Genomic DNA, 16,988 nt, shown 5'->3' with positions numbered 1-16,988 from the left:
CATACAATGTTTAATGATTATTTGTTTTTTTAAAAAGGTGAATAAAAAGTGGTGCGGGAAAGAGGTATATATAACAGAACATGGGCTGGAGAGCGAGAATTCCCCTTCTGTCTCTTATAAAGCTGGAACCTGGAGTCACCCAGTGAAGCTGAATGGTTAGTGGTATTCAGGACAGAGATGGTGGGAGAGTCAGGACACAGGGCAAAGTTAAATTGTGGACCTCGCTGCCACCTCTTTGGTGATGGACAGCTGCCAACTTAGATGGCTTTAAATGATCATTGTACACATTTTTTGGAGGATTACAGCTGTCAGTGGCTACCGGTCATGGCGGTTACTTCCCATACCCATATTCTCTTCATACCAGTTTCCTGGGATCGCTCTCAGAAAAGTGCTGTCATTCTCAAATCCCGCTTGCCTGCATCCCATAGGTTGGCCACTTTGAGATGCTGCACTAGCATGTCCTTAGTTCTGACCTTGCAACATTCTTCCTGTGTTCTTAAATACTTCCTTCCAGCCAAGGCCTACAATCGATTTTAGAACGAGTCAAGTAGTAAAATACACCTGATTACAAATACTGTGAAATGATTCTTCACTTGTGAAAATGCCTATTTAGATTGGGTGCATTTCCCTGTTTAGTTGTTCTGTTGTGAAGAGTAAGCTGTGGTAAATGTTACCCATGTTATCTGTACCATAGCCCTGGGCACCATTATAGTCTAGTTATATGTATGACCTACAAAGCTCATCATGACTTCTGAGATCAAACAGGCTGCTCTCTCAGTGAAACCTCCAGGCAGCCAACCCCTTTGAGAGATTCTCTGCTGTCTGTATTCAGCTAACCCAGTGCTGATGGCATGCACCATTCTACAGCAGATGTTTGTTTTGATTTGGGACTTTCAGATTCTCATTTTTTAATTCATTATTATTTTGACAGTTTGTATGCTGCTTGAGTACAGTTGTGTCTAAGTGGTGTGTGGGAGACCCTGCAGAAATGGACTCAGAATACTGAACACATGATTTGTCCAAGCCATGAGGAGCCACTAACAGTGACTCCCGAGAAGTCTTTAGTGATTGAGCAAAGGATATAAGGGATCAGGTGGTAATATAATTAATTACTCCTATGATACATGACTAGGTATAACATCCACAAGAGATGCAGTTATTAAAAACTGCTCAGTTAGTACATTACTTTGTGCTGAATAGTCGGAAGACTATGGATTTAAAGCCGGGTCAATTGTAACGCAACATAATGGAACAAAACAGTTTTTGAGCTCTGTATCCTATCTAGACTTGAAACCTAAGCCAGTGTGTTGAGCCAAGCCATTTCTTAGATTTTCTAATTTTTTTCCTTCTCTGCCCATTGTTAAGCGATTGCAGACTGTGATAACTGTCTCTTTGAAGTTCAGTTCAGCCACAGAAGTAGCCTCTCTTTATCAGTAGTTGCCAGTATAGGGTTAGAAAATGCACAGTAATGTGGACCCTATCTTGTATTTTTTTTTTTACTATATTTCCATTTCAGGTTATCTTCCATTAGCTGATTAGTATTCAGGGCAGTGACTTGACTCTCTTATCGGGCAGTATAGGACTGGGGAGGGTGGGAATGAGTGGCAGGTACTAGCGAAAGCAAGGGTGATATTATTGGGCTAAAAGGAAGTAAAGGATTATAGAAAGAACTGAAGTTTTATCATGTATACTTTATATGGGCAGAAACATAATAATCACACTCCCCTGACTGGGAGCATTCAAAGACTTTTTGGGAAGAGATTCTTCCTCTGGAAATGAGGACAGGAACTAGGTTTGGTTATTCGGGACAGAAGTAGGTTTTTCACAAGGCCCCTTGGTTAACGTTGGAGGCACAGTCCACAGGTAGTTATCACGGTGCCCTCCATTTGTTTTGGACTGAGGTTTCCATCATCCTCTGCCATTGGCAGAGTGAATGGAGTTAATGGGAGTTGTAGCCCAAAGTATCTGGAGAATTCAATCGCTGAGGACTGGCACAACCCCCTCCAAGTCTGTCCAGGGATAGCACTCACCTGGAATTTCTTGACTGAGTCAAGACCATTGTCACCTCAGAGGTCCAGATGTAAATGAATAGAGCTGTGTGTCATCAGCATATTTCCGACAACGTACTCCAAAATCCCAGATGACCCCACTCAGTAATTTCATTAAACGGCATGGGGGATACAATTGAACCCTGAGGAACCCCACATTTAGGCTCCAGAGGGCCAAAGAACACTCCCCAAGCATCACCCTCTGGAAACTACCATCCAAATAGGACTGGGACCCCCGTAAAGCAGTGCCACACACCCCTAACTTGGACGTCAGGTTTCAGGAGCAAGTAAACAACTGTCCAAAATTTTCCAAACTTATCTTTGCTTCTTTCTCACCTGTTAACCTCCTTGCCACAAACAGCGGTCTCTTGTTTCCTGTACTGAAGTGTTTCTGGATTGTGTCATTACTGTTGTTAGTATTAATTCAGTTGATATCCTGCCCTTCTTCCCAGAGGTGCCCAGGGTGGCATGAGTTTTTACTCAACTGTACGATGCCTGCTTTGCAACCTACATTAGACTATTTAATTCAGCCGAGGGTGCCTGGACATTTGCAATTAAAAGACGTTTCTGAAGAGTCCTGGCATGCCGTTTTCAAAGCCTTGCAGATAGTTGCATTCCAAAAATTTGCATAAAATGGAAACTATTTGGGAATTGTACCACAAAGCTCAGGGCTAGTTCACACTTGCTGATGTCCCCAAAGGGGAGTACCTTGGAAGCATGCAAGACTACTGGCTGGTTTGTGGCCAGACCAGGCTCACATAGCGGCATCGTTGCATGGCTGCTGTCTTTGCAAGAGTCAGCTAATTTTTAAAGAGTGAAAGTCCAGCTTCTGTGTCTCATAAGCAGGAGGTGAAATGGATGACTCGTGGACTAGTTGAAGGGAAGCGCTGACCATGTTAAGAGAAAGCCACCTTCTGCCAAATGTTCAAATGTGAATGTTCGCACAGTGTGTTTTCCTTTCTTTTTTAATGGGTTTTGAGAGAGGAGGAGCAGTCCTTGTTTTGGTGATAAACACACACTTTTACATCTCTTTCAAAGGAGTCTACTAAAAAAAAAAGTGAGATGGCGTTCTGGAGCCAAACCACATTGGTTTGGACAAAAACTGTTACAGAATTATTAAGCTTTAGAGGGAAGAAGATGAAAAAAAAAGCAAAAGCAAAGGAGATTTATGCATCTACATCTGACCAAGCTGGTTTGGAACTGATGCGAAATGGAAAAGTAATAAAATAAGAAGAGACACTGTTTTTGAATACAGTCTTGCTTTATTTTTGTCCTCCCCCCTTGTTTTTCTTTAAATCTAAATACGGATTATTTCATTAGACTGAGTTTGAAAAACTGCTGGTTCAAGGCCTAAAATAATTCGAGGTGCCCCTTTTGACTTCATGGAGAGAGCATGTTTCAGGATTGTGGCCCCTTCTCTGCTGATAATTCAGCATTTATTGCTTTCTGTTGTTTATCTGCCAGCATAAATCTTCCAACAAGACTTTGCTGAAGAAATTAGACGCTGAAAAATGTGCATATGCCCAAAGGAAAACATGGAACATTATTGAGTTGGGGTTTGGGGTTTTTATTTTATTTTGGCGCATTGTGCACAACTTGTACCTGTCTGCCTGTTTTGAGTTTAACAAGACTTTCTCACAGGATGTAGCCCTGAAGTCAAAAAAGTGCAAAGATTTCCAGTCTTCTGCACATAGGGGCAAATGCTGGAAACTACAAGGGAGCTGACTTTTACCTCCCCAAAGTGAACTCAAGACCCTCTGCAAGCTTCAGACATTATATTGAAGACTTCTGTTTGCCACTCAACTTAAAAAGAAAAATAAAGCATCCATGACAGATGGCCATCCAACCTCTGCTTAAAAATCTACAAGGAAGGAGAGTCCACAGCCTCCTGAGGGAGACTGTTCCACTGTCAAACAGCTCTTAGTGTCGGAAAGTTTTTCTGTATGTTTAGTCGGAATCTCCTTTCTTGTAACTTAAAGCCATTGGTTCAGATCCTCTCCTCCAGAGCAGGAGAAAAGAAGCTTGCTGCATCTTCCATGTGACAGCCCTTGAGATATTTGAAGACGGCTAGTGATGTATGGAAGTGAGAGCTGGACCATAAAGAAGGCTGATCGCCGAAGAATTGATGCTTTTGAATTATGGTGCTGGAGGAGACTCTTGAGAGTCCCATGGACTGCAAGAAGATCAAACCTCTCCATTCTGAAGGAAATCAGCCCTGAGTGCTCACTGGAAGGACAGATTGTGAAGCTGAGACTCTAATACTTTGGCCACCTCATGAGAAGAGAAGACTCCCTGGAGAAGACCCTGATGTTGGGAAAGATGGAGGGCACAAGGAGAAGGGGGCGACAGAGGACGAGATGGTTGGATAGTGTTTTCGAGGTTACCAACATGAGTTTGACCAAACTGCGGGAGGCAGTGGAGGACAGAGGTGCCTGGCGTTCTCTGGTCCATGGGGTCACGAAGAGTCGGACACGACTAAACGACTAAACAACAACAACAACCTTGTCTCCTTTCAGTCTCCTCTTTTCCAGGCTCAACATACCCGGCTCCTTCAACCATTCCTCATAAGGCTTGGTATGCAGACCCTTGATCATCCTAGTTGCCCTCCTCTGCACACATTCCAGCTTGTCAACATCCTTAAATTGTGGTGCCCAGAACTGGACACGGTTTTCCAGGGGTAAAGGGACCCCTGACAGTTAAGTCCAGTCGCGAACGACTCTGGGGTTGCAGCACTCATATCACTTTACAGGCCGTTTGTCCGCAGACAGTTTTTCCAGGTCATGTGGCCAGCATGACTAAGCCGCTTCTGGCGAAGCAGAGCAGCGCACGGAAACACTGTTCACCTTTCCACCGGAGTGGTACCTATTTATCTACTTGCACTTTTTGGCATGCTTTCGAACTGCTAGGTTAGCAGGGGCTGGGACTGAGGAACGGGAACTTACCCCGTCGCGGGGATTTGAACTGCCGACCTTTTTATCGGCAAGCCCAAGGCTCAGTGGTTTAGACCACAGCGCCACCTGCGCCCCCAAAGAGGGAGAGTACTATGACCTCCCTTGATCTGGACACTACACTTCTGTTGATGCAGCCTAGAATGGCATTAACCTTTTTTAGCTGCTGCATCGCACTGTTGACCCCTAGATCCTTTTCACATGTACTGCTAGTAAGCCAGTCAGCACAGACCCTACGGAGCTAGATGGAGCATAAGGCACCTTCCCAGGGTCCTAACAGGCCAACTCACCCATCTCCAAGCAAGTTCAACAAGCTGGTTTCTTTTCTGCCCTGCTTTCCCTTGCTCCAGGAATGCCTGCCGCTTCCTTAGTGACGCCTGCGGATGTGATCAAGACGAGGTTACAGGTGGCAGCCCGTGCAGGACAAACGACCTACAGCGGCGTGATTGACTGTTTCGGGAAGATCCTACGAGAGGAAGGCCCCAGGGCATTTTGGAAAGGAGCTGCAGGTAGCCTTTGCAAACACTCATTTTAACAAGGAAGGATGCGTGTTAACCTGATGCATTAATGCGGCTAATAATGATGTGGTTTACTCCCCTCAGCTCGTGTATTTCGGTCGTCTCCACAGTTTGGAGTAACCCTAGTGACCTACGAGCTTCTGCAGAGATGGTTCTACATTGATTTTGGAGGAACGTAAGTGTGTTGGCTTGACCACCTTGGCTCTCTTTATAGGAGTTAGTCATAAAGAGCTCAGATTTTCTTTATGAATTAGGGGTCACTAAAGCTCAGGGGAGATACACTTTTTAACACCAGTGCTTGTCATGTACATGAGGGCAGACAGGAAGAGGAACACGAGTAGTTAAATGGCAAAGGGAAGATCCATTCACAGAGTGCAGTAGGGTTTATTTAAAAAGACTGTTTATTAAGATTTTCCCATAATACAATAAAATTACAACTACAGAAGAAAATCGATGAAGTGAAATTCCGAAGTCCTTTCTTTAAAAACAAAACAAAACAACATAGTTTTATTGATTTCCAAACAAAGTTCTCTCTTAAAAGTAGTTCCTGGTCCTTACCACCCACAGAGGACAGTAGCTCCTCCCAGCTCCCACCTGGGATCTTTCCTTTCTCCTCCCAGCCTCATATCCTGGGGGACCAGCATTTTCCTGGTCATCATCCAGGGTCCTCCATCAACCCTCTACTACCCCCATGAGTATACAATCTATGAACTCTAATAAAGGCCCCAGACATAGGACTCCAAAGAAATAGGAGAAAGCTGAAAAACAAAAGCCAAAAAACAAGGAAGAAAGAAAGAAAGAAAATAGAGAGAGAAGAATAAGGGGGAAGGGGGAAAACCCATTAGTGAAAGATACAGAAGAAAAATTCATTTTTCCATCTGCCAATAAAAAAAATTAAAATCATTAGAAACCTTTGGCACGGTAGAGTACAGTGGTGTTGGCATGCTGTTAATACTGCAATGCTGTTGATGAGATTGAGAAGTCTCCTCAACACTAGTGTTAAGACTTGCCTCACTGATGCATTATGTCACCTTAAGTTTCCATGTTTTCACCTCTTCTGCCGACACTCAAAACAGATTTCGCACTGAACAGATTGCTGGGTGAGTCTCAAAGTAATTTTTAACGTGCTCTTACTGTGCTGCTTTATAGGCAGCTGCTGGAGAATATAGGATTTTATTTTTATACAGGTATGTAAAACATTCTCTACCCCAGATGCTGTTGGGCTCCACCTTCCGTCAGCCCCAGCCAGCAAGACCAGTGGCCAGGGATGATGGGAACTGTAGTCAAAGAGCATCTCGGTCAGCGGACTAAAGTTTATAAAACGGTGGCTTGCTGTCTGAAAGGATTGCATAAGAAATCGGTACAAAAGAGGAAAAAGAAGATTATAGGAAGCTTCCCATCTAGCCCAGTTTCAGCCAGGGCATCGACTTACCTGGAGTTGCTGGGGATGGAACCGGGGACCTTCTGCATAAAAAGCAGATGCATTACCACTGAGCTATGGTCCTTCCCCAGCCCCAGGTACCAACTCTTCACTAAGGTTGAGTGCTGATGTTGCCCATTGACCAAGAGGAATAGCCACGGATGGGAGGGAGTTTGGAGAGAGGCGGAACCAAATAGCATTTTCTCCCAGGCAAGCTCTTGTGGGCTTTTTCTCTGGAAAGAACTTTACTTTTAGGGTGGAAGGCTGCATAATCACACTTGATAAAATATGTATTCCAGGAAGCCAGCTGGATCGGAAGCCGTTCTGAAAACAAGGATCACCCTACCGGCACCGAATCCCGACCACGTGGGGGGCTACAAGTTGGCCGTTGCCACTTTTGCAGGAATTGAAAACAAATTTGGACTTTACTTACCTCGATTTCGGTCTTCACCGCCTACCTCAAAGGCAGCGCCTGTCTGATCACAAGGCAGCGACTTCCTTTTACAGAATGTTGGGAAAGAGCCATTCATCTGATCAGTCTTAATACTTCATTCCTTTAGCTTTCTGGTCTCAACCCAGCACCACCTGATCTGCAAGTCTTTCTTCCCACCTGCTCCCCATCTTTTAAGTGTGAATCATTGGTCTCTGCGCTTCCTTTTATCAGATCACTGTGAAATTCTTGCTAGAGTAGTCTTATCGGTTTGGGTCCATGAATGCATTTTTGTTCTTTCTTGCACATACCTGGGGTCGTGAATGTACTTGGGCTCATTTGGGGAAGGACATTTGTATGCAACTGCTCTTCTTGTTGGGGAGGGTGGTGTGTTTCGGGGAGGGCTGTCCCGTCGTCATGGCTGCATGTTGGCTATTCAACAGAGATCATGGTGCTCAACGCAGAACAATTTAGACAGCCGGTCTAAGAATTGGGGACACATTCCATTTGCATCCGTACCGGAGGATTCCAAAGGTGTCGATACGAGCGGTACCTGACTCTTGCCAAGAGTGACTGTATTTTACATGAGTACTACACACACAAGTTGCATTCCTGGATTGTATTAGGAGGGTTTTATGGGGAACATGTTTTTCTAACTGAAACCACATCGACGAGCGTTTAGCAATTATATTCTGTTCCTGGTATCAGAAGGCTTGTGGGGTTGGGGGGTGGGAAGAGAAATGTAATTTTTTCCATAGTCTCTGCACTTTATGGAAGAGCATCATACCACATGAGATGAAAATTCAACACCAAAAGGCACGAGCCATCGAGAGGTGTAGCTATACATTCTTCAGTGCTATTTGGCTCGGAGTTCCAGCACAGCTTTCGTCGACGCTAACGGAGGCTGTGCCCAAGGGGGTCACACCAGGCCCTGCTGATATTTGGATTCTTGTTTTTTGTGTTGGTGCACTTAGAGTAACCTGCTGCTTGTTTAAATAAATGCAATAGAAAAATCCATGCACTGTATCAATGGTATCTGCCTTAACTGCCAGCTTGTAATTGAAAAATATTTGTGTGGAAATTCTGAATAATTTTGATGAATTAAAACAGATTTTTTTAAAAAACAAAACAAAAATACAATAATAATAATAACAACCAGATTAAATATTTTGCCTTCTTTTGGAGGGGGGGCGTGGGGCTGCCTTGCAGAGTTTAGTGGGAAACTGAGAAAACCCTTTGCCGGAAGTCATACCAACATTAAGGCCACATTCATGCCATCAATTGAAAGCGCCATGACGCCACTTTAAAACTGTCACAGCTTCCTGCAAAGAATTATGGGAGCTGTACTTTGTTAAGGGGGCTGAGAGAGGCTAAGTCATTGAGGGCTGAACTCTTCTCTGGCTTTTAACAAGTATTGCAACATGTGCCTAGAAAGGCTTCGCAGTGCAAGCCATCTGTCACGGATGCCACCACATGGCCTGTTTTCCCATGCTGAGACCACCGGTAGCTTTTTAAAAGCTCGTCCCATTTTTATAAAATGGATGTAGGCTTTGGTTTTTAATAGTAATAAAAAAGTTTGCCTTGGATCTTTTTAAAGCGTTAACAAAAGCCACTAACTGGATCAAATTCTCCACAAATTATTACTTAAACCGTAAAATCGGAATACTGCAATTTTTATTGATTTACTAGAACTGATTGGTTAAAGTTCTACATCTCAATTAAGAGCAAGGGCCTTCATTAAACAAGCTTTGGGTGTTTGCAGCAGAACCGAACTCCGTGCATTTATTTTAAGAAAAACATTTATACGCTGGTCGCTATTATAAGAAATATCAAAGTGTTTTACAATAATATCTATATATACTTAAAAACACACATAAAAATTAAAATCTGGTACTACTATTACCTATTCTTAATTGCCTGCAATGGCCTGGCAGAACAGAAAAGTTTTCAGCAGCCGTTTAAAGGTTGAAACAGAAGGTGCCTAAGCTTTGGCTGGGTGCAGGCTCAGATGGGACTTTGCCAACTTGACTTCTTCATGAAAAGAAGGCCAGACTGTCAATTTATAAAGCCTTGCTGTGCCTCGTACGGGTATTGTAGTTGTGTCCTGGCTGAGAATTTGAGCTGAATGCTGAGTAGTCTCCCCGACCCACCTTGTCCAAACCTCAAATTCTGCCACAAATTTAACAAGCTGCTAGCCTTAAGCAAGATCCTGTTGTCTTAACCTCAGCCATATAATATGGGTTTAATACCAGCACACCTCCAAAGGATATGGTAACGACTGCAGCGCTATTGATAAGAGCAGCCATCACTCTAACTGCACCAAAACTTGAGGGCAAGAGTGCCCTGAATGTGCCACCAAGGAGGGCCTCTTTGCCATGTTGGTTCCCTGGACATGTCCGATGAGCACAGCCCAACTGGTGTGGCTGTGCATTCGGCTCGTCGGTTCTGATTAGGCTCCGCGCTGTGGAAAACGAGCAGTGTAAAAAGCACTTTGGAAATGGAAGTATCGTTTTGTCACTTGAGCCGTTTAGCTGTGCTGCTTACGCTAAAGGACACATTTTAAATCTAATGATTATACATAATAAATTACTGGCTGGTTTGGAAATAAGTAAACCTCAAGATACTTTCATTATGGAACTCTCTGGGGAAGTTAAAAACAGCAAATAACCCAGAAACAGCACTTGAACAAATTGTGCTTTTTTAACCACTCTCTGTGTGTACTTTAGAAAGGAGTCCTACTTGCCGCCTAAGAGGCAGTGCTGCAACTTTGCAGGAAATACAGGGCGCTAAATCCAACAACTATATTTTGGCAAAGTCCGGGGACAAAATGGATGGTACCAGTTGGCAGATGCGTGGCTGCAGAGAGAAAAGAATGGAATTGTGAACAGTAGGACCAAAATGTGTGGTTTTGCTTTTTTTTGCTTTGACTCACTCTGCAAAGCCAAGTGTCTGGACCAAACTGGTCCTCTGCATCATTTTGAGCAGGTTAGGATGAAAGATGCTGATGTGGAGCTTAACCAGTATCCAAACCACCCTTGCCTTGAAACACTGCCAGTCCCATTCCATTGACAAAAGACACTTATTTTGGATCATTTAACAGTGGACTAGGAAGGTATGTCCAGTTTGGATACTAATGTAGGGATGGGAAACTTGTAGCTCTTCACCATCCCTGACCATTGACCATGATGGGTGGGGCGGATGGAAGCGGGATAGGCAGGCAGGACTCCAAAGCCCTCCCAATGGACCACCCCAATGGTTGCAGCCGAACAGAGGAAGTAATGTCAGACCTCGTGTAAGTGCACAGGCAGATTCTGCAGTAATTTAAGCGCTAACAGTGGAAAATTGGCCCGTGTTCCTGGGAAGCTGCAGAAGCTCAGAGCTTAAATTTACACATGGGTCTATACATATGAAGCATCAGAATGGCCCACAGGAATCTTGCCAGTAAGATTAATTATGGTTGTGCATTTGTATTACCGGTGCAAATCTGAACAAGTAATATTGACTCTTACCACTCCAAGAAAAACAAAACCCTGTTCATCTAATCAATGTTACTACCCCAGAAGTTACAATTCTCTGACTGACCAGTAACGGAAATAATTTTATCAAGAAGAAAACCAACAAATGTGGCTACAGAACAGTTCTGACACATTTTACTGCCGTTGCCTCTGTCTACTTCTGAAACAACACTTCCTCATTCAGACCATTAGTGGTATCCTGCAATGAGTGCCGGGGACCAACTGCACATGAAATATTGCTAAAGTATCTAGGATTAATAGGCGATTTTAGAAAGTTCTGTTTATTCAACCAAACCCTTTTACAGATTTCATTTTAGTAAAAAGTGACATCCAGTAATAGTTGTTTGGGACTCGACATAACCCCAACAGGCATGCAGAGACAATGCAGTTTGCTCGTTATGCACATGCTTTGGGATCGTTTATTTTAATGCTTTCAAATAAATATGTTCCATGCAGCACACCGCAATAAATAAGGAGCAGCAATGTTCGTATAGTACATCCATTCATAATGTAAGTCACCATGTGAAACACCACATCTAAAAGTCTCTGGCCCAGTCCCATGTTGCGAAGCGCACCACATCTGTACCCAATCATATCTGACTTCATATGGATTTAATAGGACTGTGCCAGAAACGCGTGTGAGCCCAAGTTTATTCAGGAGTTCCTAGCTAGTTACTGCAGCTACTAAAGGATTTAAAAGGCAACAACTGAACCTGCTTGGGCTTGATTTGTCCTCTCATTCGTAAACTTCTCAAAAAGAAATATGAAGCATGAAAACGCTCTGGATATTTTCAGACGGCTTGAAGCACAACGCGATTAATATGGAGAAATCGGAACCCTGGGGAATGCTGGCAGCAACACTGGCATGGAAAGCCACAACAATACTGACTTGACACGGAACATGACTGCAATCAACAGAGGGCATAAGGGAAGGACACCTTTCTCTCTTCTAGGCAGAGATCTCCATGGTTCCTTCTTCTTCGCTGTCTGCTCTGTTGGCACGGATTTCCACCAGAGTCCGGGCAAATCGGGTCCACTCATCGTTGTGCGGTATAGCAAGCTGCAAGAATTAAACAGACAGTGGCGCGGAGAAATTAAGACTGGACAAAGGGAGGTCTTAAGCCACACTGTTTTGACAGTCGTTCGTTATTCTGTTTACAGCAGCCCTCTTGGAGGAATGATGCAACTGGGTGTTTTATAAAAATCTATGATGGGGTATGTTAACTGCCAGTTGAACAGTTTTGGTGTTATTTTTCTTAGGCTTGCCTAAAGATATTGCTAAAATACTATTCCAAGCATCCTGCCTACTGCTGGCTAGGGCTGATCAGCAATATAGTTCAGCATCTGGAGGACCAGAGGTTAGCCCCTACAGTGATACTAGATAGATAAATAGATGGATGGATGGCTAGATATAGGATAAAAATGCTGTAGGGCAATGAAATGAACACGGCACATTTTATCATGTTAACAAATGGCAGAATCCAACCAAATGCTATTGATACCTTTAAAACCAACAAAAGCCTTTTCTGGTTGATGTAAAGGTAAAGGGACCCCTGACCATTAGGTCCAGTCATGACCGACTCTGGGGTTGCGGCGCTTATCTCACTTTATTGGCCAAGGGAGATGGCGTACAGCTTCCGGGTCATGTGGCCAGCATGACTAAGCCGCTTCTGGCGAACCAGAGCAGCGCACGGAAACGCCGTTTACCTTCCTGCCGGAGCGTTACCTATTTATCTACCTGCACTTCATGCTTTCGAACTGCTAGATTGGCAGGAGCAGGGACCGAGCAACAGGAGCTGACCCCGTCGCGGGGATTCGAACCGCCGACCTTCTGATTGGCAAGTCCTAGGCTCTGTGGTTTAACCCACAGCGCTACCTGCGTCCCTCTGGTTGATGTAGGCAAGCCTATTTAGACTTTCAAACATTAAGCATTTATTTACGCAGTTTATAAATCATGTTTCTCCACAACATGATCTCATCAGCCTTGGTTTGAGATGTGCTCTTTATGTTTATGCATCTCAGTAATGATGGCACTGAATCAGACTGGCCTAGCTTCCCTGCTATCTGAAAGTGTTGGTTTGGAAGGAGATGTCCCACTACAGTAGAAGACCACAACAAGTCGGGGATAAGGAAGCTGTGGCTTTCCCACCATCTCTGCCCATTGGCCATGCTAGCTGGGGCTGATGGGAGGTGGAGTCCAATGAGAGGGCCACAGGCTCCCTATCTCTGCTATAAGTTAAGGTCAGAATGTTATAATAGCAGCAGTTGGACACGGCCAGGGCGATACTACACTGCAGTTAGAATGGAACTCCAGGATGAGTTACACATGTTAAAAATGTATGCACCATGTCATATTTCTGAAATCATCATGCAGCATGATTTGAGAGGGGGCAGGGGGCATTTTTGCTCTGCCCTGTTTCTATGTACTTCTACAGAAAAGGTATATAATAAAAATGCTAAGCATCTCTAGAGCAAGTGAATATTATGCAAACTGATCAGAATTTCTTCTCCCACCCCTTAACACTGAAAAAACCTGGTAAAATTGTTCCTTTTTTCACTTTATTCTTATGAAGACAGGACAAAAGTATGCTCCGAGCGGGAAATGTATTTCAATGGAATGGATGCTAGGGTGCTTTAGTGATACCACGGGACAATCCCACCCCACCCCAGAATCCATTCTAGCCGAATCTAGTCTTGCAATTTTTGAGAGATAATGCAAAACAAGATTGGAACAATCACCAGACTGCTTCCTCTATGTACATTTTCATAGACTCCGACCCTAGAAGCCGGCAACATGAATTTAAATTAACCATGCACATTTTTACAGCTCCGTAAAGTCTGTAATCTCTTGCTGGATGCTGTAGGAGAAAGTAACTGTTTAAAGAAATTATGCAACGTAGATGGCTGGAAAGGAACTTCTTTCAAGGCAGGAAGCAGTGTGACTGACACTGAGCATCTGGGGTATGTGTCCCATGCTAGTGAGCCATAAAACCAGACAATCCTTTTATGCACCTTATATAGAGATACATCTCTGCAAATTTGTAGTACAAGTGCAGAAGGAAGGATCTGTCCATTTCAGTTGTCTCCATTTTTCCAATCGTAAATTCAGTTCTCCGCATCTGGCAACAATTTCTGATTCCCCCCCCCCCTTTAAATCCATATGAAAATTCACCAGCATTTTAGTGCAAATTTCTCCCAGAAAACACATTTGTATATGCAGTTTAATGGACTACAGTACAAGCAATTTCCCCTAATATAATGCACTTGTGTATCCTATTTTCATTAATAACTTCCTTTTTATGCACACTTCCCCCTAATACACGCATTTTTGTGAACAGTGTTGGGTTGGAGAACTGCATCACAAAGTTCGGGTAAAATGTGAATTTGGAAGGATGGCTGTTTTTTGGTTCACATCATTTTGGAAAGTGGAATTTTGATAGATTTGGCTTTAAATTTTGATAGATTATACTTTAAATGTGAATTTTTGTTTTGGCACAAAAACTGCTTTGATCACCTCTGTTGGAAGAAGGAGAGGGGAAATGTGTCCCTATTAATTCTCCTTGACCTTCCCTACTATTGACCATAGTATCCCTCTGGAGCCACTATCCGAGTTGGGGGTGGGTGGTGCTGCTTTGTGGTTATTCTGGACCTGCTTGGATAGTCATTTTGAGAGGGGGATGCTTGGAGAGCACTCCTCTGCTCCATGGAGCCTTTAACATGGGGTTCCTTCTGGTTCCATTTTTATCTCCCATGCAGTTTTTAACTTCTGCATGGAACCACCAAGTGGGATCGTCTATAGAATTTGGGAGTACATTGTCAGCAATATGCTGATGACACTCAGCTCTATCTCTCCTTTACATCTGCAGGTGAGGCAGTGGATGTGCTGGACCAGTGTCTTGCCTCAATAATGGACTGGATGAGAGCCAACAAACTGAAGCTCAATCCAGATACGACAGAGACACTGTTAGTGGATGGTTCCCTATGGGAGGCGGCCTGCTCTTGGAGCAAGTATGTAGCTTGGGGCACTCCTTTAAAGGTATAGTGTGCCTGCTGCCACAGTCGCTTCAGGAGACAAATCACCAGGGTTGGGTACCACTGTACCACCTTCAACATCCATCCATATCCTTGCACATCATTTTACAAAAATGAATGTCAGAGAGGTGCCATTCGGATTTTATGTTTCCTATTCAAATATATATTTGGACACACACACACACACACACACACACACAGACGTTTCTTCTTCTTTCTTTATCTGAAGCCTGTAATGCAGATTCACTAAAATTTCCATCTCAGGGTTCTCATTTTTATATATTCCATTCTAAATTATGTTTGGCTTCAAGAGAGCTAGTTAAAAAGATTTTGTAAAGCTGGCTAATTAAGGACCGCAAAAAAAAAAAAGAGTTTGGGTTAATTTTAGCTTGGTTCCTCCAATAGCATCAGCCAGGCAAATGGTTATAATGACTAAGATGAGGCTTCAAAATAAAGACCAAGTGTGGTTTATCAGCATCCTTATAATCTTTCAATTTAACAGAAGCATTTTAGGAAAGAACAGAAAAACCCTATCTCAGGAGTGCATTAACTGTTTACTCCAAGCACAGCTTTTGCCATCCTGAAGTTGTCTGCACACAAACCATAAGAAATGCATTTGATATGGAATGAGATTTGTTGCAAACAGTTTTGCACGTAAAGATTTCTTCACGATTCCGTCATGCAAGGAACTAGACAACAGGGTAAGCAGGAACTGGATTCTAGAATGATACTGTCAAATACTCGATTTATAACACATACATAAGTGAATGACCAAACGATTTAAGTTAAATGCTTTAAGTTTCTTCCTTCCTCGGTAGCATGTTTGGGATTTTAGGGGAAACAGGAAACTGTTACGTTGAACACTAAGGTGTCTTAATAAACGTATCTCAGTCTGGCTGCTGCTTTAAGTTATTTTAATTGATTGATTGATTGATTGATTGACTGATTTATAGCCCATTCTTCCTACCAGGGCAGCAGAGACAGCTGTAATTAAAAATAAAATAAATATATACAGTGGTACCTCAGGTTACATACGCTTCAGGTTACATATGCTTCAGGTTACAGACTCTGCTAACCCAGAAATATTACCTCGGGTTAAGAACTTTGCTTCAGGATGAGAACAGAAATTGTGCTCCGGCGGCGCAGCAGCAGCAGGAGGCCCCATTAGCTAAAGTGGGGCTTCAGGTTAAGAACAGTTTCAGGTTAAGTACGGACCTCCAGAACGAATTAAGTACTTAACCCAAGGTACCACTGTATTTAAAACATTTAAAATTGTTATAAATATCTTAAAACAACAGAATCATAGAATTGTAGGATTGTACATCTACAACTAATTTAAGACCAGTTACAACCAAATCATGTTTGGACAGGCCTGCGGTAAACAGAACAGCTTTCAGTAAGCATCTAAAAGAGGACAATGATATTGCCAGCCTAATGTCAATAGACAGGGAGTTCCAAATTTCAGGTGCTGTCACTCTAAAGAAGGCATAGGCAAACTCTGGCCCTCCAGTTGTTTTGAGACTACAATTCCCATCATCCCTGACCACTGGTCCTGTTAGCTAGGGATGATGGGTATTGTAGTTCCAAAACATCTGGAGGGTCGCAGTTTGCCTATGCCTGCTCTAAAGGAATGACTCCTTACAAGTAAAGAGCAGGCGTTGCATGGCACTTGTACAAGTGCTGCAGATCGAATAAACTGAATTAAGTAAACCCATTCAGTAAACTGGTCCCAAGCCATTAAAGCAGCAACCTGAATTCAGCCTGGTAGCAAACAAGCAGCCATGCGGGTGTAATATTCTGGCAGACTCTTAACTCCTAACCTGAAAGCCTGGCGATCACCCTATTCACTTCCCCAGAGCAAAAAGAGTTTGTCAATCACCCTGAACTCTGGCAAATGGCAAAATCACTCCTACCAAGAGAAGACCTAGAGCTGCTCTCACCGACATTCCCCCTCCATTGCACCACTGGGCATGAGTAAGGTAAAGGTAAAAGGACCCCTGACCATTAGGTCCAGATGTGACCGACTCTGGGGTTGCGGCGCTCATCTCGCTTTATTGGCCGAGGGAGCCGGCGTACA

The 16,988-nt window shown here is 43.5% G+C and overlaps 2 protein-coding genes across 10 annotated transcripts in view; one reads left to right on the top strand and one right to left on the bottom strand.

Annotated features, from left to right (window-relative positions):
• The window catches only part of SLC25A13 (solute carrier family 25 member 13), a 109,920-nt gene extending 101,401 nt beyond the window's left edge, over positions 1 to 8,519 (top strand). For 3 of the 4 annotated variants that reach the window (XM_053359116.1, XM_053359114.1, XM_053359115.1), the window contains 3 exons: positions 5,347 to 5,505; positions 5,599 to 5,689; positions 7,234 to 8,519. In XM_053359116.1, the coding sequence (XP_053215091.1) occupies positions 5,347 to 5,505; positions 5,599 to 5,689; positions 7,234 to 7,414 (431 nt within the window). In that variant the 3' untranslated portion in view covers positions 7,415 to 8,519. The remainder of the gene's footprint in view (positions 1 to 5,346; positions 5,506 to 5,598; positions 5,690 to 7,233) is intronic. The other variant, XM_053359117.1, reaches the window with a different exon arrangement.
• A 2,614-nt stretch (positions 8,520 to 11,133) lies between these two features.
• Positions 11,134 to 16,988, bottom strand: part of DYNC1I1 (dynein cytoplasmic 1 intermediate chain 1) — a 222,943-nt gene continuing 217,088 nt past the window's right edge. For all 6 annotated transcript variants that reach the window (XM_053359118.1, XM_053359121.1, XM_053359124.1 and 3 more), the window contains one exon: positions 11,134 to 11,939. In XM_053359118.1, the coding sequence (XP_053215093.1) occupies positions 11,829 to 11,939 (111 nt within the window). In that variant the 3' untranslated portion in view covers positions 11,134 to 11,828. The remainder of the gene's footprint in view (positions 11,940 to 16,988) is intronic.

This window comes from Podarcis raffonei, chromosome 12 (assembly GCF_027172205.1).
Source record: "Podarcis raffonei isolate rPodRaf1 chromosome 12, rPodRaf1.pri, whole genome shotgun sequence".
Lineage (NCBI taxonomy): Eukaryota > Metazoa > Chordata > Lepidosauria > Squamata > Lacertidae > Podarcis > Podarcis raffonei.
The sequence above is the reverse complement of the archived record's forward strand: the minus strand, read 5'-3'. Positions and strand labels throughout refer to the sequence as shown.